Source organism: Haematobia irritans, chromosome 1 (assembly GCF_050003625.1).
Source record: "Haematobia irritans isolate KBUSLIRL chromosome 1, ASM5000362v1, whole genome shotgun sequence".
Taxonomy (NCBI): Eukaryota; Metazoa; Arthropoda; class Insecta; order Diptera; family Muscidae; genus Haematobia; species Haematobia irritans.
In genome coordinates this window covers 131,810,190-131,838,012 of record NC_134397.1, presented here as the reverse complement: position 1 = coordinate 131,838,012, position 27,823 = coordinate 131,810,190, and the positions used below count along the sequence as shown (strand labels likewise).

At 32.7% G+C, this 27,823-nt stretch overlaps 2 protein-coding genes across 2 annotated transcripts in view; one reads left to right on the top strand and one right to left on the bottom strand.

Moving 5' to 3' along the window:
- Positions 1-27,823, top strand: part of LOC142221813 (ER membrane protein complex subunit 2-like) — a 94,995-nt gene that overhangs the window by 21,442 nt on the left and 45,730 nt on the right. The window lies entirely within an intron of this gene.
- pinta (prolonged depolarization afterpotential (PDA) is not apparent) lies at positions 205-27,217 on the bottom strand. The gene is made up of 2 exons (XM_075291639.1): positions 26,372-27,217; positions 205-1,020 (listed from the first exon to the last, which is right to left on the bottom strand). Exons 1-2 carry the CDS (start codon positions 26,581-26,583, stop codon positions 387-389), a joined length of 846 nt encoding a protein of 281 aa, XP_075147754.1. The 5' UTR covers positions 26,584-27,217; the 3' UTR covers positions 205-386.

Below are 27,823 nucleotides of genomic sequence, written 5' to 3'. Positions count from 1 at the left end.
CAAGTAGGGGTGGTTTAGGGTATGATATAGTCGGCCCCGCCCCACTTTCTACTTCAATTACTTGTTTATTTCCTATTTTTGTTAAAAGTATATATCGGCCATATGGCTTAATTTCTGAAATCAGCTGATCTTTTGTTATGCCTTCATCTGTTTACAAAGCATTTGATATAAAAACAAAACCAATTGAAAATAATTACAATAATGTAAGGGTTATGTATGATATTTTTGTCATCTTTAATAATGAATACTTTTATCTCTTAACAATTTAAAATTCCTAATTTCAATTTTATGTTTGCATTTCAGACATGTGTCATCACAGGTACAATATATACACATATACATAGATGTTATTTGGCACAATACATACACTTACACAGGATCTAATGTTATTTAGAATTATTTACTATAATACTCTTATATTTATCATCTTCAACATAGAATGCAGCATTTTCTTCAACTAACCGCTTCCAACATTGGGTCAACTCTTTATACGAAGGACCTTTGCCACCTAAATCGGAGGGAAGATTTTCACAATTGACCGAACAATTTCGTTTCTGCACCACAACACGAGATCGCATTTTGGCTGTCATAAACATGCGGAATGTATTCAAAACCAAGTTAACATGCATTGGAGTATTGATGAATTCGAGAAGTTTCGGTTGAAAAGGATATGCCTGCCAACTTTCCACAGAGCGTTTTATCAATTTTGGATTCAATTGCATTGCATGACCCAACTGGACTCCATTCATATCAAATATGGCAACTATGCCTCGTAAGCAATTATCTGGTTCGAATTTTATTAAGAGATCGAGAATCATCTTCATCACTTTGAAGACATTATTCTGGGAATGCACTTTCGGATCGTGAACAGCTGTACGAATAATGACCACTTTACGCTGTTTTTCATCAACACCGGGTACGGGTAGAAATACTCCTAATTCCAATAACTCTTGTATTTCATGGAGAAAGGGATCCCGGTTTGAGAACCATTCTGTACGTTCTGCTCGCATTTGGTAGAAACTGTGAATGAAAAGATAAAATATCTTCAATTAGAATTAATTATTTGAGATACATAACATAACATTGAGGGAATGGTCTAAAGGATCATTTCAGTAAGTTTTGTTTCCTCAAAATATCATAATAAAGAAAAGTAAACGTTAAAGTTATTTTATTTTCACCTCTACAACACAAACTTGGAACCAGCCAAAAAATCGACTTTTGATTTTTTTTTTTAATTGACTGATCGAATTTTTATGTTGAACAAAACGCCCAATCGACTTTTGATAATGGCCAAAAGCGACTAATTAGATTGTACGAAAAATGGAATTGAAAAGTGGGGCGGTGATATAGATGTACCCTCTACCATGAATTACATACAAAGTTCTACTGAAGACTGTTCTCCACAATGGAATTACTTGGGTTGTAGTAACAGTTGTCGATGGCAAGCTAATTTAAAACTTCTCAACATTGTCTTCTTAATTGTAAATTACTCAACACAAAAAAAATATATCACCACAATATTTTCAATAAAATAGTTAATTGAAGCTGAAAACTTTTTCAATTAAAACATCAATAGATACAATTCACTTTTTAATCAAACTAAAAACATGAAGTCAATCTGGTAAATGTTTAACAATTTTTATACCCTTCACCACTACTGTGGTACAGGGTATAATAAGTTTGTGCATTTGTATGTAACGCCAAGAAGGAAAAGTCTGAGACCCATCGTTTAGTATACGGATCGTCTTAGAATTAAATTCTGAGTCGATTTAGCGATGTCCGTCTGTCTGTCTGTTGATGTATTTTTGTGTGCAAAGTACAGCTCGCAGTTTTAGTCCGATTGTCGTAAAATTTGGTATAGGGTCCTGTTTCGGCTCAAAGACGATCCCTATTGATTTTGGAAAAAATCGGTTCAGATTTAGATATAGCTGCCATATATATTTTCACCGATCTGGTCATAATGGGCGTGTATATCAACCGATCTTCCTCAAATTCCGTACATCCGAATATTTCTCGAAAAACTTGCAAAATATCAGCCAAATCGGTTCAGTTTTAGATATAGCTCCCATATATAGCTTTCGCCCGATTTACACTCATTTGCCCACAGAGGCCAACTTTTTGCTCCGATTTAGATAAAATTTTGCACAGGGAGTAGAATTAGCATTGTAGCTATGCGTGCCAAATTTGGTTGAAATCGGTTCAGATTTAGATATAGCTCCCATATATAGCTTTCGCCCGATTTACACTCATATTTACACAGAGGCCAATTTTTAACTCCGATTTAGTTGAAATTTTGCACAGGGAGTAGAATTAGCATTGTAGCTGTGCGTGCCAAATTTGGTTGAAATCGGTTCAGATTTAGATATAGCTCCCATATATAGCTTTCGCCCGATTTACACTCAAATGACCACAGAGGCCAATTTTTTGCTCCGATTTAGTTGAAATTTTGCACAGGGAGTATAACTAGCATTGTAGCTATGCGTGCCAAATTTGGTTGAAATCGGTTCAGATTTAGATATAGCTCCCATATATAGCTTTCGCCCGATTTACACTCATATGACCACAGAGGCCAATTTTTAACTCCGATTTAGTTGAAATTTTGCACAGGGAGTAGAATTAGCATTGTAGCTATACGTGCCAAATTTGGTTGAAATCGGTTCAGATTTAGATACAGCTCCCATATATAGCTTTCGCCCGATTTACACTCAAATGACCACAGAGGCCAATTTTTTGCTCCGATTTAGTTGAAATTTTGCACAGGGAGTATAACTAGCATTGTAGCTATGCGTGCCAAATTTGGTTGAAATCGGTTCAGATTTAGATATATCTCCCATATATAGCTTTCGCCCGATTTACACTCATATGACCACAGAGGATAATTTTTAACTCCGATTTAGTTGAAATTTTGCACAGGGAGTAGAATTAGCATTGTAGCTATGCGTGCCAAATTTGGTTGACATCGGTTCAGATTTAGATTTAGCTCCCATATATATGTTTTTCTGATTTCGACCAACATTTTCCTTGTAAAATCGCCACTGCTTAGTCGAAAAGTTGTAAAAATGACTCTAATTTTTCTAAACTTCTAATACATATATATTGAGCGATAAATCATAAATAAACTTTTGCGAAGTTTCCTTAACATTGCTTCAGATTTAAATGTTTCCCATATTTATTTTTTACTAAAATTGTGTTCCACCCTAGTGCATTAGCCAACATAAATTTTGAGTCTATAGATTTTGTAGAAGTCTATCAAATTCTGTCCAAATCGAGTGATATTTAAATGTATGTATTGGGACAAACCTTTATATATAGCCCCCCAAAAAATTTGACGGATGTGATATGGTATCGAAAATTTAGATCTACAAAGTGGTGCAGGGTATAATATAGTCGGCCCCGCCCGACTTTAGACTTTCCTTACTTGTTTAATTTTTAATTAAAACATTTAATTAATACGCAGTTTTTATTAAACAATGTATTGTTCCAATGAACAATTTAATTAAAAAAATTTATCGATGTCGATTGCAAATCTGATTTAATTAAATAGTTTAATTAAATAATTTATTGAATCAATAAAAAATGAGTTTACCAATCGACATCTATTAAATTTTTGATTCTTCTTCTTTATTGCATATTCGATATTCGAATGTTAGCGACCATATTAAATTTCATGTAGAGTTTTCTTTTATATATTATTGACAAAACAAGAAAATAATTCTCTGTTTCTAGCTACACTTATTAAATTTTCTGCATTTCGGAATTCTGTCCATTGTTGAATATTTTGAATCCAGGTCATCTCTTGTCTTCCTCTGCTACGTTTTCCTTCTATGTTATATTGGATTGTAGAATTGTCTGTAGAGTACGGTATTTTGGGTTTTTCGCATTATATGACCGATAATATGAAATTTTTCTTCTTATTATGTGTGTGAATAGTTCTCTAGTTCTGTTCAATCTTCGGAGAACTTCGTCATTTGACATATGAGCCATCCATGGGATTTTAGAAATTGATATATCCACATTTAATGCTTCTAATCGCTTGACATCTACTGCTTTTTATGTCCATACTTCCACTGAGTATAACAATATTGGCCATAAGTAGGCTTTTATGAACCTTGTCTTTGTTGTGATATTAATATCATGAGTGGTTAATACTTTCTTGTATTTGTGGAATGCTTCTCTTGCCATTTCTATCCGGCATTCAATTTCTTTGGAGTTATCCCATTGATCATTTATTGAGAACCCGAGGTATTTGAAGCTCATCAGCGTATCTGATATTGTTTATATATACATTGTTTATTAGAATTCCTTCTTGTGAGTTATTTATGGATTCTTTGATTTTTTTTTTTGGTTGAACCAATTGAAAAATTCATTAATTTTGGCTATCAAAATTAATTAAATTTTTAATTGAATCAATTACAAAATTAATTTTTTTTGAAATTTTGAAACCAAATCATTTATTTTTATATAATTTCTTTTTTATGCCCAATTAAAACTGTGATTGATACTATCATTTTCGTGATTGAAGACATTTCCATTCAAAAATTAATTGGATCAATTAATTTCGTAATTGAATCAGAGAAATATTTTTTTCTGTGTAAGAAACCTATATGCTTCTCTAGTTCTTGATCGGTCGGAGTCTATAAATATTATGAAGCGATATGAACCAATTCTTGCAATTTGAAATTGATCCTGAAATTTGATCTTTCTTCAGAAGTGAAATCTTGGGCTTTAAATGGGGACTATAAAGGGTGATTTGTTAAGAGCTTGATAACTTTTTTTTAAAAAAAAACGCATAAAATTTGCAAAATCTCATCGGTTCTTTATTTGAAACGTTAGATTGGTCCATGACATTTACTGTTTGAAGATAATTTCATTTAAATGTTGACCGCGGCTGCGTCTTAGGTGGTCCATTCGGAAAGTCCAATTTTGGGCAACTTTTTCGAGCATTTCGGCCGGAATAGCCCGAATTTCTTCGGAAATGTTGTCTTCCAAAGCTGGAATAGTTGCTGGCTTATTTCTGTAGACTTTAGACTTGACGTAGCCCCACAAAAAATAGTCTAAAGGCGTCAAATCGCATGATCTTGGTGGCCAACTTACCGGTCCATTTCTTGAGATGAATTGTTCTCCGAAGTTTTCCCTCAAAATGGCCATAGAATCGCGAGCTGTGTGGCATGTAGCGCCATCTTGTTGAAACCACATGTCAACCAAGTTCAGTTCTTCCATTTTTGGCAACAAAAAGTTTGTTAGCATCGAACGATAGCGATCGCCATTCACCGTAACGTTGCGTCCAACAGCATCTGTGAAAAAATACGGTCCAATGATTCCACCAGCGCACAAACCACACCAAACAGTGCATTTTTCGGGATGCATGGGCAGTTCTTGAACGGCTTCTGGTTGCTCTTCACTCCAAATGCGGCAATTTTGCTTATTTACGTAGCCATTCAACCAGAAATGAGCCTCATCGCTGAACAAAATTTGTCGATAAAAAAGCGGATTTTCTGCCAACTTTTCTAGGGCCCATTCACTGAAAATTCGACGTTGTGGCTCGTTAGTAAGTCTATTCATGATGAAATGTCAAAGCATACTGAGCATCTTTCTCTTTGACACCATGTCTGAAATCCCACGTGATCTGTCAAATACTAATGCATGAAAATCCTAACCTCAAAAGAATCACCCTTTATAATTATGGACCAATGTTTGCATAGATTTTAGCGGGCGTATATATACTAAAGTTCAACCGGGTCGGATGAGGTAACATATGATAGTAAAGAATCCTCTTTGTCCTTACTCATATCGACTGACATACACCTAAGCCAGAGTTGTTGTGCGCTCTAAAGGCCGACACACAATGAACACGCTTCTTAATTCTTCGCTTATATCTTTGCTTAGTTGAAATGTTCATAATTACTTATAAAGGGTGGTTAAATTATAAGGGCCGGTGTTGAATGTATTTTTTCCAAAATGAGACCGGTCAGGCAGTTACTGTGAATGGTGTTCGCTATCGTGAGATGATAACGAACTTCTTATGGCCCGAATTGGAAGATATCGATGTGGACGATATGTGGTTTCAGCAGGACGGTGCCACTTGCCACACTTTGTAGCGCAAAATCTTTTGCGCTATAAATTCAATGGCCGTGTTATCTCACGTAATGGCGATGTCAATTGGCCGCCAAGATCATGAGATAATTCGGCACATTAACGGCATAGAACCTCCATTATGCCTCAGCGTCATCGAAAATTTGGACCATCGGATGAAGGTGTGCCACTGAGGTCGCGGCGCCCATTTGGCCGATATTTTGTTCCATACATAATTGAGTAATACCAATATATCATAATAAAATAAAATTACAATAATTTCCTAAATAGTTTGTGTTTGATTCAAAATCAACATCGGCCCTTGAAATTTTAACCACCCTTTATGAGTGTGCGCACAATAAATATAAGCTTGGCGCCGAAGCGTAAAAATAAGTTAAATACATTTTAACTTTTCTGCTTCTATAGGCTGCTTTGCATTTGACGTTAAAAAACATTTGTTGCTTCTAGGTTTGCATTTGGAAATATAAGTTTGTCTATGTTTATGAAGCGAGAATTGTGCTTTTCTATGTGTGTTGGAAAAACTAAAGCCGCTTTAAAGCAAAGAAAAAAACTAAAGCATACGTCTGCTTTTTCATTATGTTTCGGCCTTATCTTCTTTCCCTCGAACCCTTATTTTATTGCAGGAACCCTGTGCCTCTCTTTAACACTTTGTCAAGCAATTAAGTAACAGGTTGGCTGATAAGTCCCCGGTATAACAAACACATTTTTTGTCAAAATTCGTTTTTATTATTCAACATATTATTTTATTATTCAAGAGCGATACAACGATTATAACGACCTTCCAATTTTTTGATACCATTTTGGTAGTACTCCTTCGGTTTTGCCTCAAAATAGGCCTCAGTTTCGGCATCACCTCTTCATTGCAGCCAATTTTTTCCCTGCGAGCATCCTTTTGAGGTCTGAGAACAAGAAAAAGTCGCTGGGCGCCAGATCTGGAGAATACGGTGGGTGGGGAAGCAATTCGAAGCCCAATTCATGAATTTTTGCCATCGTTCTCAATGACTTGTGGCACGGTGCGTTGTCTTGGTGAAACAACACTTTTTTCTTCTTCATATGGGGCCGTTTTGTCGCGATTTCGAGCTTCAAACGCTCAAATAACGCCATATAATAGTCACTGTTGATGGTTTTTCCATTCTCAAGACAATCGATAAAAATTATTCCATGCGCATCCTAAAAAACAGAGGCCATTACTTTGCCAGCGGACTTTTGAGTCTTTCCACGCTTCGGAGACGGTTCACCGGTCGCTGTCCACTCAGCCGAATGTCGATTGGACTCAGGAGTGTAGTGATGGAACCATGTTTCATCCATTGTCACATATCGACGGAAAAACTCGGGTGTATTACGAGTTAACAGCTGCAAACACCGCTCAGAATCATCAACACGTTGTTGTTTTTGGTCAAATGTGAGCTCGCGCGGCACCCATTTTGCACAGAGCTTCCGCATATCCAAATATTGATGAATGATATGACCAACACGTTCCTGTGATATCTTTAAGGCCTCTGCTATCTCGATCAACTTCATTTTACGGTAATTCAAAATCATTTTGTGGATTTTTTGATGTTTTCGTCGGTAACCACCTCTTTCGGGCGTCCACTGCGTTCACCGTCCTCCGTGCTCATTTCACCACGCTTGAATTTTGCATACAAATCAATTATTGTTGATTTCCCTGGGGCAAAGTCCGGAAACTCACTAGCAAGCCAAGTTTTTGTTTCCACCGTATTTTTTCCCTTCAGAAAACAGTATTTTATCAAAACACGAAATTCCTTTTTTCCATTTTTTTCACAATAACAAAAGTTGCTTCACAAAAGACGCTCTATCTCACAAACTATTTGACTTACAGACGTCAAATTTTGACACAAATCATTTGAAGGTTGGTACTATATATAAATAATATGCCTTTAATACTAGCGACGCCATCTATGTGTCAGACCGGGGACTTATCAGCCAAACTGTTAAATATAACCATAGCGATAGACGAACACTTGTTTACATGGAATGGTTATATGGTCCTCCTGACAGTCGTCCTACTCTCTTTGAGTAGTTCTCCACTCGTTATCCCATAGTATTTTCTTCGACCGTTGCATTGGTCCACATCGCTGTATGTGTCTCCTTTGCCCATTTATCCAACTCAGTCCGCGTTGCCTGCACTAGCTGCTGCGTTCTCTAAATTCACTTCCCTATGTGTCATAGCTCTTATCGCCAGTTGCCTTTACGTTTCCAAATGATGCGGATCCTGCCGTATTCCGAGTACTTGTTGATCATACCTTTGCATTCTAATACGGTTCGTGATAGAATGACCACCTCAGTATACGATCATGGCCTGTTGCGGCATCCGTCATTTTCACTCACCGTCTCTTTTATCATTTGATGGTTCGTCATGTTTCGTGTCTCCACCAATCGCCCAACATCTTCTATTTCATCGAAGCCATGGCGGCCATGGTGGTTACGCTTTTGATATGAAAATCTGTAGGTCTTACGTCCAGTATAATCTCCAAAATTCTGGTTGACGTGGTCTTCTTTGCACCAGTTAGGCCAAGACAACATGTCCGTTGGACCCGCTGTAAAATTTCTGTGTTACACTTTCTATCAGGATTGGTGTTTTTACGTTGTCATACATACCGCGCACATATGCATAATTCTGTATTCTTCGCTGTCCCTGCAATTTTATTGTATTCTCTTAGCCTGCTATGATAAGCATCCCAGGGCACTACATCAACCCTATTGTACCTCTCCCAAATGTTATGAATCTACCTGTCATCCAGGGGTTTTTGTTTGTCCAATCGGTTTCCCCTTATTTCGGACTCTTTTGCAGGTCCAGGTCAGGCCCAGTTATTATAAACCTGACGTGACAATGGTTGGAATATGAGTGCTCATCCGATACCCTCTATTCCTGCATCTCGTCTATTAATTTCTCTGAACTTATGGTAATGTCCAATACATCCTCTCTAACCCTATTTACGAAGGTGACACTATTACCCGTGCGTAGTGTCATCAAGTTACTCGTGAATTGGTTGTGATAATCAAATTAACTGTCGATTATTGTTGATAAAACAAATCATGTTTGATTCTGATACAACAATTCAGTTTGATTCTGATAGCAAATGGAATCAAATAATTCGGTTTGTTATCACAACAAATGCCGAACAACCTATCGAAAATTTCCGTTTTCGTTACATTATTTCCGTTTCCAAAAGTTGTATTTATTACATCGTTGGTAAGAAATCATCAGACTTTGTTTCCCTTAAATAAAGTTTCTTTACATCGGCTTGTGTGTGTCCATCAATGTAGTCTATAAATAGAAATGCTTGACTGTATGCGTTCATGGCTATAGCGATAATAGTGCGTTGATGACAATAGCAACTAGGTGGTTCTGTGGATAGTATGTTTACTTACAAACTGTATGACCCATGATTTGATTATCCGTCTTGACCAAAGGTAAAATTTTATAAATTTTAATGATTTCCTCTACATGGTTTGCAATTCAGAAAAGAGTACTTAGAATTAAGTAAACCCAGGGAAGAGAGAAAGACATGAGTAGTGCTGCCAGAAAATTAAAAAAAAATTTTGAGTTACTCTTTATTAAATCACCTTCACATCCTGGAAAAGAGTCAATTTTTATCACAAAAATGTTTGGTCACATAATCTTTGCCAATAAATAAACATTAGTTGTTTGCCCGTAGTAAGCTGTGAAGTCAATAAACAATTTGTTAATGCTTAAGTACCGATTAGATATTTCTTATTGAATAAAATGAAGTCAAAGACATTTTAATGATTTACAAACAAATTTGGTGCATTAATCTTTTTATATTATAGAATATACGCTTTATGTATTTTTTTTAAATGCACTTTTATAGCTTGAGTAGCACATACATACATGCTAATCTACCTCACCTTTACTACCCTTTGTAACTGATTATACCATTTTTTAGAAGCAATAAAATTAAGCGATTATTAACCTGCATAAACATTAGGAATACTAAAAATTGTTGACATTTTTTTAAATTTTTATTGTTAATTAACAACAAAAATATTAATAGAGATAGATGCATTTTCTAATTCATTTTTGTAACTGATAATATTATTGTTTAGAAGCAATAAAATTAAGGGCTCATTTATCTGCATAAACATAAAAATATTAAAAATTTGTATTGTTAATTGACAACCAAAATACGACAAGAGATCTAATCCAGACGACAATATAAGTGATCCATTTGAACCAAGTGTTTAAAAAAAATTGAATATGTTATAAATTATGAAATTGACAAAGTTCGATTTAATCCCCCTCGCTTCAATAGACTCTTAAGTGGCACTATGACAACCGCCAAAAAATGTTGAATATGATTTGTGAAAAACCTTCGTATACCTCATACACATTAGGCTCGAAATCTATTAAAATGACAGTTGAATTCTAGTTAAAGTGGATTTTGGAAGTGTAATGTGAATGAGGTATTATAAATTACTTGAAGAAAACAAAAAAATTAAACTGAAAAGATTGTTATTACGCTTAAAATTGTGAAAGTGGTGTATTGGTGAAAAAATTCAGAAATTCAATAGGGAATAATGTTATATTTTTTTAGATATTTTTCCAACCATACTTTTGAATTTGTTTAAACAAATGCAGAGTTAATAAATGTACAGATCTAAAAGCAATATTTTTATGATATTTTATATTTATACACCCAAAGAAATTTATTGGTAGAAACTTCAGAAAAGTCTTCTAAAAAAAAAAAGTCTGCTGAAAAAAAGGGAAAGGAGTCACTGCTTGCTGAAATAGCAAACATTGTCTGCTATTTTTAAGATCGATTACACTAAAACATGTTTTAGTTTGGCTGAAACAAATAAAAATGTAAACTTAAGGGCTATCGTAACACAATTAAAACAATATTTTGTGAATATCTATAGTATTTAACCAAAAATCTGAATATTTATCAAATTGAGGCATACTTGCTGATCGCATTTAGGAGCATGTAAGTATATTACATTGCAAAATTTACCAAAAACTATATTTGGTTCTTAAATATGCTTTGGGGAAAAATTTTTATATTTTGTTGTTCGTTAGACCCTGAAGTACAAACAAATCACTTTGGTAGTGATTCCAAAAAAATATTTTGGCAATTCGTAAAATTTATGCATCAAAAAATTGGAAGTGGTTTCACTAACATTTCTTTTTAAGTGCATCACAGGATCCTTTATCAAGTTTTTTTCCACTTCGTATAAAGTTTTTTAGACGTGTCTTACAAAATGCATTATTTGGCCGTTTTAAATTTAAATTTTGGACTGTTAAATGTATAGCCTCTAACAATCATGCAAACATTTGTTCCATATCGGCAGTGTTGCCAGTATTAGGGATTATCCCCTAAGTTGGTGATATTTATTCGTGAATGGGGACGAACATTTTTAGTTGGGGACTTGGGGGGTTTGGTGGGGAATTTCCATAAATTTGGGACTTTTGTTAGAGGTTTTTCGAAATCGGTCCAGTTAATAAATCAGGTTTACAATAATGATTTACAATGAATTCTGTTTATTTCAACATTATTAAAAAATATTTTTTATATATGCAAATTAAGTATTTGGACTAGAAGCGGACACAGAATTTTATTTTATGGGGCTTGTACCCATTTATAATTTTACACAACTTGATTAAGGGATTTTTCTACAATTGTAAAATCATTTCGTGAGTCTTACACTGAAAAAACAGTGAACCCACCAGGAAGGAAAACTTTCGATTAATTTTAGAAAATTTTTAATATTTTTAGAAAATTTTTACCAAACAGTATTACAAACGCTGGCATCACGCCAATATCACAAAAATAAGTAAATATTTTTTGACAAATTTAAGAAAATTTATTAGACATTATTAAGTTTTTTCACTTGTTAAAGAAAATTTTGTAGTTTGAAGTAGAGGTGTGCGCGTGAGTGAAATTTCACTCACACTCACGCAAATTCACGAAGTCAAATATTTATTCACGCACGCTCACGCACGATAAGTGTCGTAGCCACTCACAGTCACGCACATTCACGAAATGAAAAGCAGTAATCACGCACGATCACGCACGAAGTACTTTTACACGATTCACGTGACGTACGAAAAATTCAGGAGACTCACGACATTTTCCCATCGGGAATGAGCAAGGGTAACAAAATTCATAAATAAACAAGTAAGGAAAGTCTAAAGTCGGGCGAGGCCGACTATATTATACCCTGCACCACTTTGTAGATCTAAATTTTCAATACCATATCACATCCGTCAAATGTGTTGGGGGCTATACATAAAGGTTTGTCCCAAATACATACATTTAAATATCAATCGATCTGGACTGAATTTGATAGACTTCTACAAAATTTATAGACTCAAATTTTAAGTCGGCTAATGCACTAGGGTGGAACACAATGTTAGTAACAAAATATGGGAAACATTTAAATCTGAAGCAATTTTAAGGAAACTTCGCAAAAGTTTATTTATGATTTATCGCTCGATATACTTGTATTAGAAGTTTAGGAAAATTAGAGTCATTTTTACAACTTTTTGACTAAGCAGTGGCGATTTTACAAGGAAAATGTTGGTATTTTGACCATTTTTGTCGAAATCAGAAAAACATATATATGGGAGCTATATCTAACTCTGAACCGATTTCAACCAAATTTGGCACGCATAGCTACAATGCTAAATCTACTCCCTGTGCAAAATTTCAACCAAATTGGGCCAAAACTCTGGCTTTTAGGACCATATTAGTCCATATCGGGCGAAAGATATATATGGGAGCTATATCTAAATCTGAACCGATTTCAATCAAATTTTGCACACTTGACTATACTACTAGTTGTACTCCTAGTGCGAAATTTCAATCAAATTCGGCCAAAAATCTGGCTTCTGGGGCCATATAAGTCCATATGGGGCGAAAGATATATATGGGAGCTATATCTAAATCTGAACCGATTTCAATCAAATTTTACACACTATACTATACGACCAAGTGTTATATTTGGACAAAATTTCATGCAAATCGGTATAAAACTCTGGCTGCTGGATCCATATTAGTGCATATCGGGCGAAAGATATTTATGGGAGCTATATCTAAATCTGAACCGATTTCTTCCAAAATCAATAGGGTTCTATTCTGACCAAAATTAGGAACATGTGCCAAATTTGAAGACGATTGGACTTAAATTACGACCTAGACTTTGATCACAAAAATGTGTTCACAGACGGACGGACAGACGGACATGGTTATATCGACTCAGGAGCCCATCTCGAGCATTATTGCCAAAGACACCATGTGTCTATCTCGTCTCCTTCTGGGTGTTACAAACATATGCACTAACTTATAATACCCTGTTCCACAGTGTGGCGCAGGGTATAAATATAGTTCGACAGCTAAATCAATTTCAGTTAACATACGAGTAAAAATTAAATCTTGAGTTTTTTCGTGAGCGTGATTTTGCGACGTATTTGTTTTAGTCCCATTCACGCACATTCACGAGTGTTGCTTCAGATTTTATTCACGACTCACGTGATTCACGCGTGTCACGATAATTTAGTGTCACGCTCACACCTCTATTTTGAAGGAAAAAATTGGAGTTCAAAATTGCAAGAATGTCTTTAATGACACACGGAGTTCATAATGAACGCATTTTTAGTAAAATTTACAAATTTAAAGAAATAATGAACTATCTTGTGAGAAATACGAATTTAAGAAATCTTTATGCTTAATTTGTGTATAATTTTTCACGTTTTTTAGTTAATTTAACTAACGTACGTAAAAAGTTATTATAGTAAAGGAAACTTTCACCAAACATAATAGTCCTATCATCAGTATTCATTGATTTGGACAAAATTTAAAAATAACGAAATAAATGTTCGTATCAGCGTTGCCAATTTAGCTTTTTTCCCGCTAGATTTGGCTTTTTTTGGAAGACGTTTAGCGGGAAAAAAATGCATTTAGCTTTTAGCTTTTTTCTGGCTTTTTTCATGACCCTTTTAGCTATTTTTGGCTTTTTTTATTTTCGACATGTTTCTATTGAAATATGGATAAATCGACGTTTTTATCTAAGCCTTGCTGCAAGAATAAGGGTTTCCACATATTTCAAAGCTCAGTTGAAACATTAATAATGATTCCAGCCATTATGCGGGCATTTTTGTAGCAAATACACCTTGTTGTAAAGTTTTTTCATTATATACATAAAAGTTATCGTAAAATTTAAATCTACTATTACCATACAAATTTGTTAGATAGACTGTCAGTAAATTATTGGGAATATTATCATTTGACTCGTTTATCCTTTTTATGTTATTATAATATTCTAGTTATTACGATATTACTAAATTAAAATAGTAGATGTGAATCGCTTTGTGCACTGAAAAAATATTGTCGTGAGGCCAAAGATTTCATCGCCTTAAAATACGAACGCGAATTTTGGTTATAATAGCATTTGTGAATTTCTTTTATATAAACTGTTTTCCTTGTCCAAAAGACGATAAAGTCGTTTTGTCCTTATAATTAAGTGATTCAACTTAAAAATGGGTATGTTTTCATGAAAGAAGGAAGAATTAATGAAATAGTCTTTAAATGTGAGGAGTTTTTGCATCTTAACCACAAACCAAAATAGCGTTCAAAAATAGAAGATGTTTTTCAACACTTTATTTTAAAAACGTATATATACAATAATTTCTACTTGAAGTCGAGTCTGAATTTGTAAATTTAAGTTGGCGTTAGCACGTTTTTAAAGCACTTTGATAGCTCATGAAGAAAAGGAAAATGTTTTTACTGGGAAATGTAAACTATAGGTATTTTTTACAATTTAAATAATAGTAATGTATTTCGAATTTTTCACAATTTCAAAACCAAACTAAAATTTTATTTAAAAAAAATGACAAATCATTTTTTTACCAAATCCAAAGCATGCTTAGATCATTTAATATTTTAAAATAACAAGTAAATAAAATAGAGATGTTGGGAAGGTAACTCCCACAAAACGAAGGACTTCCAGTAAAAAATTTGTGATAGTAATCAAAATGTATCGAATACGCAAACAGAGCTACTATGCCTTAGATATTGTTACAGTCTCACAGAAGTGGAATTAAAATGAAAATAATATGCATTGTAAGTGAAATAAAGCCTTTAAGTTTGTTAAATTTCAATCAAAAATGTGACTTTTGATACAAAAAAATTTAGCTTTTTTTCTAGCTATTTTTTAGAACTTTTTAGCTTTTTTTAGCTATTTTTTTGGGCAAATCTAGCGGTTTTTGGTGAAACAATTCTGGCAACGCTGGTTCGTATACATGGTGACCGAACGCCCATTTTAATTTTTCGAGCATTTGGAAGACGATCACCGGTCTCCAATTTCCGGTTGTTTGTTTTGAAATCTTGATCTTATTCCAGCTTGCAAGCAGGTATGACAAACATTTATATATTTTTTAAAGTGTTTAAATTATTACAGATTTTCTACAGCTGAGTTTATTTATTTTTCATAAAAACTTGACAAAATTTATTGGGGTATTTTTGTGAGGTATTTTAATTTAACTAGGGAATTTTCAGGGACTAAAGTGCACCAATTTGGGCACAAGAGCCAGAAAAATTGTGGCAACACTGCGTATCGGTCCAAGATTATATATGGCCCCCCATATAAACCTATCCCCAAATTTGGTTGGCGGAGCCTCTGGAAGAAGCAAGATTCATCCGATCCGTTTGAAACTTGGTACGTGGTGTTATTATATGGCGTCTAACAACCATGCAAAAATTAGTTCATATCGGTCTATAATTATATATAGCCCCATACAAACCGATCCTCGGATTTTTATTTTTTCGATAAAAGATTATTTTTGATAAAATTTCGCACTAAGAAGTTCATTTCTCCCATAAACTCTTTTATTTTTTTTTTGTGCAATTTAAAATTGGCGATACACCCTATGTTGCATTTTTGAAAATAATCGGGCTTAGTACTTCAATCATCACGTAGAGTATCATCGTACGAACACAATTTAATTCTATTAAGCGTTCAAATAAAGATTTTTAGATTATTGTACTCATAAAGTAAGTTACGGATGTTTTTCTTTGTAATCAGCTACCGATAATGATTCAATTCTACTCTTATCTCTATTTACAAAATGTAAAAACCTATTATTTTCGCTTTAGAAAAATCAATATATACGACTCTTCACTTTTTGGGACAAAGAATTGTTTCCTTACTTTAGCCACAACTAAAAAAAATGCATAAAAACAAAGAAGCTCTACACATAAAAATAATTCCATTGTTAAAATTATCCCAAAATTACCAAATTTTAATAGCAAAAAATGATTTTTTCAGTTAATAGCCCAAGTAGCTAATGCTAAATTATTCTCTATTATGCTTATATTTACTATAAGTTTAATAAATAAATAAATAAAATATAGGATTTTTCTTGTGGTTTATTTTTATAATCCATTAAGACATTTTCCCCAGTCCACACCAAAAAAAATCCGTAGTTAAACTATCGCTAAATTTAACTTATTCTTATTCCAAAAAAAATATTTGTTTATAGTTAAATTTTATTAATTTCTTCGAAATTTTCCACAGCCCAACGAAAATTTCTTTTTTTATGTAGGCTTCAAACATTTTGTGGGTATAAAGTAGGCTTCAAACATAAACGTGGATATAAAGTTCAATGACGATACACATAAGTTCAAAATGAACTAAAGCAAAAGAAAATTTTCGTACATTACGCTTAAAATGATCATGATTTGGAGCCAATGTTTTTTTCTTTACATTTAGTTCATTTTTTCTTCTACACAAAAAAAAATATCACCATCATATTTCGAATTAAAAAGTTAATTGAAGTTAACAAATTGTTCAATTAATAAATTAATGATACAATTAACTTTTTAATTAAGATAGAAACATTAAATTAATTAAGTCATTGATTGAAAATTTTTACATTTTTAATTAAAAAATTAATTGATACAATTAACTTTTTTATCAAACTCGGAAGACTAAGTAACTTAAAAAAGTGATGGATTATTTTTAAATTTTTAAATAAAAATTTATTTAAAACAATCAATTTTTTAATCAAACTAAAAGCACAAAGTCAATGAAAAGACGGGGAATTAAATAAAATAATTTATCAGTGAGTGTAAAAACTAATAAAAACGCGATTAAATTTAGGTTTTTAAAAAATAAATTAAAAATTCAATTTATTTCGAGGGGGTAATCGTACCTTCGGGTATTTGAGCGAGAGAGTAAGTGAGTGAACGTTTCGTTAAGTTACATGTCATTTTTTCAAATATCCACTGAAAAAACAGTGAACCCTTTTCCATTGCAAAATGAACTAAACTGTAGTAATATTGACCATGATTTAGCCCTTAAGATTTTTTTCAACTTGTCTAGTTTATAATTTTCTTAAATTTTAGTTCATCTATAACATTGTAGTTTAGTTCATTTTTACAACACCATAAGATTTATATACCCCTACCAAGTTAAAAAGTCAGTATTATTTTGGTTTACTTGCTTATTTTTTGGGAAACCCGATAATAAAAATTGGTTAACAGTCTCTTTAAAATGTCGACGACTAAACTATTTTTAAATTAATCATTCCACAGTACAGAGAAATTAAATAATTAAAGGAACAACAAACCGTTTTACTATTATGAAAATTTTCATACATTAAAATAAAACTATCTTTAAGCAAAAGTACTTTATTATGAAAACTTATGATGAAAGTTCTTAAGACAATGTATTTTGTGAATAAAAATTATGATCACGTGGAACAGAGAGTAGTTCATTTGAACCCGGTGTTTGGACATTTTGACTTATCCTTTTTAATTCATCGTAGGTAGTTTTTTCACATATCTTGCTGGAAAAAATGGAAACAATAATGAAAATTATTCAAAATTAACACCATGTAATGAAATATAATTTTTAATTCTTCATTTTAGCTTGTAACTTACCATATTTGGGGCATTTTATCAAATGGTGTAAGGAATTCAACTTTTTTTTGGAAAACGTATCTCATAAAATTTGTACCTGAAACAATTAGAGAAATAATGAAGTATTCTAAATAAACTCATAAAACTGTGTTTTTATCGATGTGAAGGATATAATAAAATAAATATTCTAGTTGAAAGAAAGTCAACGTTTTAATATAAAACTTACCAATTCTCTATTAAATTTTACGCTGAGGGGAAATATAAAAAGTTGTCCAAATTTATGTGGGTTACTCTGAAATTAAATATTAAATAGGTTTTCGAAAAATCTAATGAAAAATAATAAGATGCATAAAAAACCAAATATTCTTGATAACCCTAGACAGTCATCATTCGTCAAAATAACGACACGTAATTTCATTTTCGATTTAAAATGCATTTTAGTCTATTGGGAAATGGTAAATTTAAGTTATACTAATTCGCCGTTTTATGAATTTTTGTTTTATACTACTTAAAACCAAATTTAATAAGAAAATAAACTCAAGTTTGGTTCACTTTTTCGCTCACGATGAAAATTATAGCGTCTTGAAATGAGCCGTAGTCAAAATGACGAAGGCTGACGTTAATGTACAAAAAATAAGGATGACTGTCCAGGGCTAAAAGAAAGTTAAAGAATCCTTACCAATTCACTATTAAATTACAGGCAAAGGAGTACTAAAAAGTTGTCCAAATTTTTGTTTGTTTTTACATTAAAAATATTACATTGGTTTCCAAAAAATTTGATTAAAGAAATACTAAAATAAGGCATTAAAAACCTGTAATTTTGATGATAAAAAGGTCACAAAAACGTAAATGTTTTAGTTGAAATAAAGCCAATTTTTAAAAGAAAACTTACCAATTGTCTAATTTTTATTTTTTCGAATCCATCTGGAGTTGCTCTGAAATTAAATATTGTTTTTACAACAAAGAAAAACATTAAACTGGTTTCCAAAAAAAATTAATTAACAAATAATAATATACATACATAAAAAATATTATTTTTAAAAGAAAGTCATATTAAAAAAATACTTACCAATTTATGAATAAACTATACGCTGAGATATAACAAAAATTTTCCAAATTCATCTGGAATTGAATATTAATTTTTTACATAGAATAATAAAAATTTCAAAACACTTTCGATTTCAACATATTTTCCTAAATATTCTTAATAACTTTTTTCTAAACTACCAATAAAATATTAATAACTTTCATTTAAAAGGTTTAATAAACAAACACCAATATATGTCTCAAAAATCCAATATATTCTATGCCTTTATACTCCCTTGTTGCATACCTACTTAAAAGATGCAACAGCCCACGCCAACGCCAACTATACAACTGAAGCATGCCAAACAAAACCAAGCAAAGCCAAAACATTCCTACAACAACAAAAACACATGTGCCTTTATTGAAAACAACACCTCATCCAGCCAAATAAACCATCCGCGAATAACAAACACACACACACACAAACCACTAAATGAACAAAAATAAGAACAACCCCACGCTCATGTATACACAACAAAACTCAAGTAACATCATCTTTACATTAATCACATTCCACTATGCCGGTAAAGATCTCTGTACTATGCATTAGTTCATCGCATCTGCTGACAATTTACTCTAAGAATAATATTCGTAAAGGCACACCAGTTTATGAACGATGAAACGTTTAACTTAAAATTTGCAAAATTTTCATGAAATGTTATCTACCCTTTTTGACGAAAATGTCTATAAATTTAATTACATGTGAACTAAAAATATTTCATTGGGTAATTTTTTACCAACAATTATTAACTATAGGAATTGTCAGTAAGAAATTGCTATCCACTTTCAAGTTCATTTTTCGTAAAAAAATATTTTCTCATACAAAAAAATCTTATAGTAAATTGCACTTATTATTTAGAAAATACTTTACATTTCACAAGTAGTTTTATAGCATGACAAACGAATTTTTAACTACCAGTTAAGAAATTTTTTAAGGAAATTTCCATCGTATTTTGTAGGCCATGAACTAAACGATTGCTACTTAGAATTTGTAAAATTTCCTTCCGAGTAGTTAATTTTCGTTGAAGATACGAAAAATGAACTAAAATTCTGGAAAATTCTTGTAATAAGTTATTGTAAAAATCTTTTTAAATTTACGAGACACTTTTTTTTCTGTGTCGTTATAATTACAGGGAAGTATTTTACAATTCATAAAATCTAACAGGGTGTCAACCTGAACAGTCAGATAGGAAAGTAATTGAAAATAGTCACGTTTTTAATTCAAGAAATTAATTGGGTTTTGCAATCAACATCAATTAAATTTTTAATTGAATCAATTACAAAATTAATTGAAATTTTCAAATCAAATCAATTAATTTTTTAATCAAATATTTTTTTAAGCCCAATTAAAACTGTGATTGATACTGTCATTTAAGACATTTCAATTAAAAAATTAATTGGATCAATTAATTTCGTGAAAAAAAATTTTGTGTGTATGAGAGGGTGAGTTCTTGTTGAAAAGAGGTTTTAAAAACGTTTGGTAGAAATCTCAAAATGTGGACTATAATTTATTTAAATTTTCGCATGACGTAGTTCATTCATTCTTGCTACACTGAAAGAAGAGTTTTCTTTTCTAAGCGAAATTTTAGACAAGCAATTCAGGTTTATCTGATGTAAAAGAAAACACTTTATAAGAATGGAGGATTTCGTTTGTCTACAATTTCGTTCCGGAGGAATTTATTTTTTCTTTGGGTGTATTAAAACAGTTTACTCTTTTTCCGTGCAATTAATTTTTCCTTTATTTCAAACGTGTCTCAACAATTTTCTGAACTAAACATGAGTATAAAAACCAAGATCAGTACAAATAAGTTGAGCGTATCATAGGCAGACAGATCTACGGCGTTCTTAATATACACGCAAAGAAAAAAAACCGTTTGGAAAACGTGTACCGAAAACGTTTTTCTTTTGTTAGAGTTCTTTGAATTTCTTCGAAAATTTTAAACTTTTATCATCAAAAAAACTCGTTTGTTACAAAAAAAAATTTTTTTAATATTATTTTTGAACCAACAACACAGTCCATTTCGTTTATATCAAGCACTGTTCTTTTCTGACTTTAAGACTTTAATAAGACACATTTTACAGTTTCATAGTAAAGGTATGCACCTCTAGCGAAAAATTTCATTCCCATAAGAAATGCATTGCTATTTATGCTAACGAAATTTTCGGTAGCGTTCAATTTCGTAAGCTGGTACGCACCTCTAATGAAAATAACAGGGTTGTCAAAAGCATATTTTGTCAGCAAACATTTAATTTATTACAATCATTGTGTGCGTAAAAGTTTTAAAAGGTCTGTAAATAATAAACAATTTATTTGAGGAATATTTGGAACATATACTAACAATTTTTAAAAGCGATTAGCTGGTTTAAAATTTGTGTACACAGCCCTGTTTTTTTGTTGTAGACTTAAATAAATTTTTGCTATCGAAAATTTCGCTAGAGGTGCATACCGGCCTTAAACATTTAATATAGTAGTATGTAATGTTGAACAACTTTTCGGAATATATGGAATTTTGTGTTCGGTCGACGCAGAAGCCCAAGAAATCAAATCGGGAAATCTGTCTATCTGGGAGCTATATCAATGCATGGACCGATACACACCATATTCGGCACACCTATTTGTGGCCTAAAATATTTTTAGATTTTGCATTTCAGATAAATCAGCAAAACTTAGGGTGTCTAGATCCCCAAGAAGTCAAATCGGGAAATCGGTCTATCTGGGAGCTATACCAAAGCAGGGACCGATACATACCAAATTCCTACAAATAGGCGTACCGAATATAGTACCTCCATATTTTGAATTATAGACAAATTGGATAAAAAATTTTGGGTCTAGAACAAGGTTGCCACAGTTTGTAGACTGTTTGGTAGATTGGTAGAATTCTATTTAGATTTTGCAAAATATTCCTCTTCAACTAAGAGGTACTTCATAAATATGTAAAGGGTGGTTAAATTGTAAGGGCCGATGTTGAATGTGAACCACACCTAAACGCCAATTTTTGTCAGAATTTTATTTGACATTTCTCTATTTCAGACTTACTCAATTTGAACCATAGAGAGATACACAATCCAACAACGTGTTAAAGTTATCCAGACTTATTATGAAAATGGGCGTTCAAATCAAAATGCATATCGTGCACCTTCATCTTCAGTGATGAGGCACATGTTCACCTCAGTGGATTCGTCAATAAACAGAATTGCCGCATTTGGGTGAATGAAAAACCAATGCACCCACAAAGAGTGACTGTTTGGTGCGGTTTATTTTTTCCAAAATGAGGCCGGTCAGGCAGTTACTGTGAATGGTGTTCGCTATCGTGAGATGATAACGAACTTTTTATGGCCCGAATTGGAAGATATGGATGTGGACGATATGTGGTTTCAGCAGGACGGTGCCACACGCACCATTTAATGCTTATCTAGAGTAGGTAATTGTCGCAAAAAACATGTATTTTGTCTTTGTAAAAATAATTTTCGAGCGGAGAAAAATATATGTTGACAATAAGCATTTAAATGGTTCTCAAATGCCGCAAACATGTTCTATTATTTAAATGATAGAATTTGAAACCATTACATGGTCGGGAAAATCATGTACCTGACCATTCAACTTTTTTAGTTTTTTGCAGAGAAAAAAGTATTTTTATAGGTTACGTATAGACATGTCTAGAACCATTACATGACCGTAAAGACCATGTACATTGTTTTCGTCACCATTTAATTTTTTTACTTGTTTGCAGCGAAAAGAATTTTATAAAAACATTGAGCAGGTACACACGATTTTCATTTTGAGCGTCAGTCGTGTGTTGATTGTTTCTTGGAATGGACGGAGAATACGGAATTACTGTGTTTTGTGATAATTTATTTATTCACGTGTTAATTTAATTTATTTATGGCACGTGGTTTTATGTGAACACAAAAAAGGAAAGTGTAATTGAAAAAAATTTACCTGATTTTTGTTCTGCATTTTGATATATGGTATCATTTATTTTTATTTGCAGTTACATGATGTCTGCGTTGATACATTTGATGGGCTCGAGGTAAATATGGAATGAATACTTATTGTTGAAATTGAACCAAAATGGAATGTGTAAAAATATGTGAAGTTTGCTTGCACGACATTATAAATACAAATAAACAATGAATTAATTTATAAATAAATAAAAACAAATAAATAAAGTTAATTTTGTGTTTTCTTTTCTCAAGTGGCGTCCTTTTTTCGACGACGAAAAAAGTTTTTTCATAAAGATCAAAACATTTTAGGTTGTGACCATGTTCTTTTAACTGGAAGAAAAACATTTTTGACGAATACCATAACATTTTAGATCGTGACCATTGTCTTTTAATGGAAACAAAAGTATTTTTATCAATATAATAACATTTTAGATGAGGACAATTTTATTTTTCTTAGAACCATGTTCACTGAGCCACCATGGTTGCAGGTGAAAATGTTACATGGTCACCGCAAAAATAGCTCCTATCATATTATTTTGCTCTTCGAATATGATTGTGACAATCATGTTTCTTCTCTGCGTGCACTTGCCACACAGCTAACGAAACAATGGCTCTTCTGTGCAACAAATTCAATGGCCGTGTTATCTCACGTAATGGCGATGTCAATTGGCCGCCAAGATCATGTGATTTGACACCGTTGGACATTTTTCTTTGGGATTATTTGAAAGAAAAGGTGTACGTCGATAAGCCAGCAACAATTCAAGAGCTAAAGGATGAGATAATTCGGCACATTAACAGCATAGAACCTCCATTATGCCTCAGCGTCATCGAAAATTTTGACCATCGGATGAAGGTGTGCCACCGAGGTCGCGGCGCCCATTTGGCCGATATTTTGTTCCATACATAATTGAGTAATACCAATATATCATAATAAAATAAAATTACAATAATTTCCTAAATAGTTCATGTTTTATTCAAAATCAACTTCGGCCCTTGACATTTTAACCACCCTTTAGATAAAAATAAAATGTTGACAAAATTTTCTATAGAAATAAAATATTGACAACATCGTAAGATCGTCTATATGGGGGCTATATCAAAACATGGACCGATACACGCCACATTCGTTACACCTATTTGTGAACTTACAGTACCACTACATTTCGAATATCAGACAAATCAGCTAAAAATTTCGGGGTCTAGAAGCCCAAAAAGTTAAATTGGGAAATTGTTCTATATGGAGGCTATACCAAAATATGGACCGATATATACCTTATTCGCCACATCTTTTTGTGGATCTGAAATAGCTCTACGTTTTGAATATCAGCTAAATCGGATAAATATGGAAGTGACTAAACGCCCAAGAAGTAGAGGTGTGCACGTGAGTAATATTTTGCTCACGCTCACGCACACTCACGACAGAGAAATCTTATTCACGCACACTCACGCACGATATTTTTTGGTAGGACTCATACTCACGCACGAAAATCTTTTTAATGTCATGACACACGAATAATTTTATGAGTGATTTACCTATAGAACTTGACTGAAAACATGAGTATGGTTAAAATCAATTGCGTTATAAAACTCTTGCCACCTAGGATGTCACTAAAAGTATAAGTGAATTCAACTCGTAAGCATTATATGTTCGTAAGCGGGATTATTTTCGTGAGCGTGTTTTTCCGAAATTCGTTACTCACGCACACTCACGAAGATATTATTTTCGTGACTCACGTTCACGCACACTCACGACGTTGCCGTCAGCGTGAACCACGACTCACGCGTGAGTCATGACAATTTCGTGTCACGTGCACACCTCTACCAAGAAGTCAAACCGGTCTATATGGGGGCTATACCCAAACATGGACCGATATAACATATACTCCCTGATCGATAATATATATTTTATATGGTCGGAAATGGATAGTTCAATGTGCAACAAACGTAATGAGTAACGTGTTATACCACCATAACCATTCTATAGTGGCGGGTATAAAAAATAGGATTTTCGGATAAACCGAAAACCGGTTATTTCGACACCCTAGTGAAAAATGATTCATTTGACTTGTAAAGGATACATTTAGTTTGCAAATATTTGATGCGAAATGTAAAAGTTATATCTAGAAGTGAAAATTCTGCCAAAGGAAAGTCTGCAAAACCACCATTTGGTATCTGCAGATATAGTTTTATAATTACTACACACAAAAAAATTTCACGAAAATTTTTTCAATTAAAATTTTAATTGAGTTTTAAAAAATATTCAATTAAAAATTTAATTGATTCAACAAATTTTTTTAATTGAAACAAAAATCAATCACAAAAATAATAGTATCAATTAATTTTTTAATTGGATCAATTAACTTTTTAATTGACCTTCAATAAATTTTTTAATTGATACTATCATTTCTGTGATTGAAGACATTTCAATTAAAAATTAATTGGATCAATTAATTTCGTGATTGAATCAGATTTTTTTTTGTGTGTAGTCTCGAGAATAAGAATTCGTAGAATGTTTAGGTTTTAAAATGTTACCCAAACGTTGTTCAAAACCGAAAACAATTTTTTTAATGTTAAGCTATAATATTTCTAAATGCTAGGTTAGGTTAGGTAGCAGCCCGATGTATCAGGCTCACTTAGACTATTCAGTCCATTGTGATACCACATTGGTGAACTTCTCTCTTATCACTGAGTGCTGCCCGATTCCATGTTAAGCTCAATGACAAGGGAACTCATTTTTAAAGCCGAGTCCGAACGGCGTTCCACATTGCAGTGAAACCACTTAGAGAAATTTCGAAACCCTCAGAAATGTAACCAGCATTACTGAGGTGGGATAATCCACCGCTGAAAAACTTTTTGGAGTTCGGTCGAAACAGGAATCGAACCCACGACCTTGTGTATGCAAGGCGGGCATGCTAACCATTGCACCACGATGGCTCCCTAATGCTAAAAATTAAGAGTCGTTCACAATTTTGGAACGTAATTTTTTCTATTAGTGGACTGCTTTTCCCTTTTCTGCTGTTTGTTTTTGTGTTTCTACCAACAAATTTGTTTGGATAACATATATATGATTTTGATAACAGTGGAATTATTACGTAGACTTATCAACCGAGTTTCTCCAAATATGAGACGAGGCATCCATTATCCATAATTCGTACAGATTTGGTTGGATGGTTGGGTGCATAACCTTATCAGAAATTTTGCAATTCCTTCATCCGGTACACCCACTAAAATCCATACCCATACCCTTGATAATCCCTAAGGGAACGACTTTGCAATTTTCAACTCTTGCATACATTTTCAAACGATAAGGGCAAAGGAGAAACCAAAAATAAAACTTTAATACCCACCATTTGATCTTTTTCTTTGTACGATCCACATCGTATTTACAACTGTGCAGGAATCGGGCCAAATTATCATAATCAGTGCAAGCGTTGACATTGGGATTATCGGCCAACCATTGGTACAACAATTGCATATTCTGATGAACTTTATCGCCGCCGGTTGTCTCATTGTTATTTTCACAACAGGGTTTAACTTTAATAGAATTTCTTAGGAACATTGTAGATAATCAAAAATTATTTAGGGTATATATTTGTGAAGCTACAGTTAAATTGATATAAACAATTTTTATTTATTTACTATTAACGGATATTTTTCCTAGTGTTATTGTTTTTATTTAAATTATCATTGTTTGTTTATGCACTATAGAGTTTTATTTGTCTTATGGCAATAGATTTTGTAATAATTTGTTGCACTTTCATTTCATCAATACACTGTAGTTAAAGTTTCCAATTAGAATCGCCTTATTTGAATTATGTGATAAAAAAATTGAATGGACTTTGGCTTTATATTGCTTAGCTTGATGTTGCTTGTAATATTATATTTTTTGAATTTTTTATTAATCGTTTGTTTATTTTTTTTTGTTTTCTACCGATATTAATATCCCGGTACGTGCATAAGATTTCAAATTGGTTCGTATTTAAATTAGGTCTCACAAATCTCCCGCTCTAAACAACATTTAATATGGAATGGTAAAACCACAATGAATTATATACGGAATATGGAGGTTAACGAAACGTCGAAAGCACTCTCCCTCTTAGTTATGGGGAACGTTTGAAATAAAGTGCAATATTCAGTGTTTAGAATAAAAATTCTCCAGAGCTCTTGTTGCGTTGATTTGTAGAACGATTCCAGACGACTAAATGACCAACATGTCTTGGGTATTGTTTTATTGAATTTCTTTCATCATGATTTGTATGGGGTGTTTAGAATTTGATAAAGTCTACTCGTACCTTATGTTCAATGTGTTGCTATAAAGGGGAGAGATTTGAGAAAAAAAGAAACAATGAAATTTTGATAGAATACTGGCAAATCTTTACACTCATAGAAATTAGTCTGTTATTAAGGTCAGTTATTGTGTAGCCTCATTGAAGTGTCGAGTCTACACCCGATTTGACGATTTGCTGTTATTTTAACAGTGTTTTGATGTAACGGCAACACAATTGAACTATGGTAATAGCACACGCAGAGAAGAAACATGATTGTCACAATCATATTCGAAGAGCAAAATAATATGATAGGAGCTATTTTTGCGGCGACCATGTAACATTTTAACCTGCAACCATTTTGGCTCAGTGAACATGGTTCTAAGAAAAATATAATTGTCCTCATCTAAAATGTTATTATATTGATAAAAAGAATTTTGTTTGAATGAAAAGACAATGGTCACAATTTAAAATGTTATGGTATTCATTAAAAATGTTTTTCTCCTAGTTAAAAGAACATGGTCACAACCTAAA

What these genes read in the sequence shown, in the direction of transcription:
- pinta (XM_075291639.1), bottom strand. Translation starts at nt 26,583, where the DNA reads ATGTTCCTAAGAAATTCTATTAAAGTTAAACCCTGTTGTGAAAATAAC. An exon ending in ACAAAGAAAAAGATCAAATG is followed by an intron (nt 1,021 to 26,371) that starts GTGGGTATTAAA and finishes TTTCATTCACAG; the next exon opens with TTTCTACCAAATGCGAGCAG.